Source organism: Macadamia integrifolia, chromosome 2 (assembly GCF_013358625.1).
Source record: "Macadamia integrifolia cultivar HAES 741 chromosome 2, SCU_Mint_v3, whole genome shotgun sequence".
In the NCBI taxonomy this organism is placed as follows: domain Eukaryota; kingdom Viridiplantae; phylum Streptophyta; class Magnoliopsida; order Proteales; family Proteaceae; genus Macadamia; species Macadamia integrifolia.
Window position 1 is genome coordinate 32,298,008 of NC_056558.1, and position 2,625 is coordinate 32,300,632.

The following is a 2,625-nucleotide window of genomic DNA, read 5'->3' on the forward strand; positions in this document are numbered from 1 at the left end:
CTCCCCCCCCCCCTTTTTATTGGGTTTGTCCCCTCTCTCTCTTAGGGGTTTGAACCCCATCTCTTCAGGGCTTGGCATTTCCGAAAAGTGTGCAATAAACTTCCGTTACAAGGAGTAAAGGACAACACACAAAAATCAAAACAAGCCTACTCAAAACTACTTTAGGTTTGGTTTCACAAATTCTTTTCCTGCAGTCACTGTAGTTAGGGTATAATCTTAAAAAATGTTGTAAATAATTACCTCTATTCCGTTTCCTTTTTCTTCCTTTCTTCATGTTCTGGGCCATCTCTGGCATCGAGTAGAACAAGACTCCCAATGCAAGTTGCTGTTTCATAAACACCACTAATAATTAGATTCTTAGCCCTTCCTCTACTAGAATCATACAGGACCAGCTCTTTCGAATCCTTCTCAAATAAAACTTCACCAATCTTTGAATAGCATATAGGCCGGATATAGTCAAAAGACCCTATCACTGATTGCTCAATTGAGAACTGTTTCACCCAAGATTCTTTTGCGCCATAATGCTTCATCACCCACAACTCAACATGGACCCCGACGAAATTACAAATCACGCAAAGTTCTCCTCCAAGAACCCCAATTCTCATATCAAAATTATCTTCAACAAAGTCAGGCAGTGGCACCTCTCGAAACTCCTCATCTTTAAAGTCAAAGGATATAACAGTACTGGAGACAGTGTCAGCTATTGTCTCGCTCTCTGCAAGCCAATGAATTGCAGAATTTACAAGAAACCCAAATCGGTGTTGAAAGCGTTGTAAGGGCATGTTCCCAATACTTCTCCATGAGTTGGTGCTTAGTTCATAGACGTTCACCTCTGAATACCAATAGTTATCAGAGAGGTCATCTTTACGAAAATCCCACTGCCGAATCCTTACCACCTTGTAATCTTCGGTCGTGGTGTTATATCCAAATCCGTAAGCTAATTCACGGGGAGTGCAGGATTGCATGCGATTCTCTCCAGGTATAATGGGTAGCTTTTGATGTCTTCTTGTAGAAGGATTCCAGAGGATTACGTTCCCCACATAACTTCTGGATATACAGAGTAAGCCGTTGCAAGAACCCAATACTTCAATTCTGTACCGTGGAGACTTGAGAGGATGATCGAGTTCTACCTGATCCACCTCCTGCTGTTCGCAAACATCGAATTCGACAGAGGAGAGATGAGAGCCTGAGAAAATGAGGCTGAGATTGCTATTGCTTGCAAGTGATCGGCTGAGGTGTAATTTGATGAACACAGGATCTTTTACTATAAGAGCACACCAGGATTTGCATACGCAGCTGAACCTTAAAAGAGACTTGACCGGAAGCCTTGATAGTATGTCCACGATGAGAACCTCAGGGAGATTCTTGATTGCCATTGCCTCCTCTTCCCTTATCTTCTCATTCTCCTCCGCCATGTCTAGGGTCTGGGTTTTTCTTAGGGGAGAAGAAATTTAGTGTGAAGATATATGGTGGATACCTTTGCTCTATGCGGGAGAGATAAGAGGCTTGCAGTGTGACGCGTTGAAACTCGAATTCTGATTTTCCAACCATTTCTTTTATTTTCAGTTAAAAGTTGAGGGGTTTGAATCAGAGCTAAAAAAATATTGTTAAGGGTGTGATTCAGAAGTTAAAAAAGTCCACAGATTAGGTGTGAATCAGACCTGGGAAAAAAGTTTTAAAAGCTAGTTTTTATCAGAATTATATATGAATATTCTAATGAAGGGCAGTTGATTCTTTTTCTTTTCTTTTTTTCCTTTTTGTTTCTTTTGACTCTTCAGAGATTTTAGTAGGTCTATTGATAGTAATCAATTAATTATTTCGGAATACAATGACATTTTCTTTGGCTTATCTTAGTTATTAACATGCCAATTGCCAAAGGAGTGATGAGGATTAGAGATACATTAAATTATGTTTGACTAATTCCTCTCCCCCCTCATTTTTCTTTTTTTACCAATTTATTTGGGGGATAATGTAGAAAAAAGAAAAAGAATTAAAAAGGCATTCAACCAAGTTAGATCCCTCCAAATTAGCTTTACGTTCAAGCTCAGTTCTGCTCTTTAAAGAAAGGATATAATACACCGATACGATACCCTTCGATACATATCTTAAATTTAGTCGATCAATACGATACACACCGATACGATACATGAAATTTTTAAAATCCTTTCGTATCGATATATATCCTATGATACATACCGATATGCATCAATACACCACCAATACACATCGATACGATACGATACGATATGCGATACGACTCTATGAAAAATATAAAATTGGGGTGAAATGTATGTTTTGGTACGTATTGGTGAGTATTGGTACGTATTGGTGAGTATTGGTACGTATCGATGAGTATCGATATGTATCGGTGAGTATTAGTATATATCGATCGGTACGTATCGATGAGTATCAGTATGTACCGATACAGTGCGCTACGGTCATATAATGGCCAAGATGGGTAATTTTTCAAAAAAACACGATTTTTGAGAGGTTTTTGTTCCAAAGTTCCATCCAACCATATTTCTCTCTAACTAAAGTAGAAATCAAGGTTGGGAACAAGGATTTTACATTTATGGGACAACTACAAACCTTGAATTCTTAGTGTGATACCCTCAATTTAGTGTT

General features: G+C 38.6%; 2 protein-coding genes across 2 annotated transcripts in view; one reads left to right on the forward strand and one right to left on the reverse strand.

Moving 5' to 3' along the window:
• Positions 1–207, forward strand: part of LOC122065061 (polyadenylate-binding protein-interacting protein 6-like) — a 2,749-nt gene extending 2,542 nt beyond the window's left edge. The window contains exon 3 of the mRNA XM_042628855.1: positions 195–207. Within this exon, the coding sequence (XP_042484789.1) occupies positions 195–207 (13 nt within the window). The remainder of the gene's footprint in view (positions 1–194) is intronic.
• On the reverse strand, positions 86–1,532 carry LOC122088759 (F-box protein CPR1-like). Its single transcript, XM_042658089.1, has one exon. It carries the CDS (start codon positions 1,413–1,415, stop codon positions 243–245), a length of 1,173 nt encoding a protein of 390 aa, XP_042514023.1. The 5' UTR covers positions 1,416–1,532; the 3' UTR covers positions 86–242.
• Positions 1,533–2,625: the final 1,093 nt, after the last annotated feature.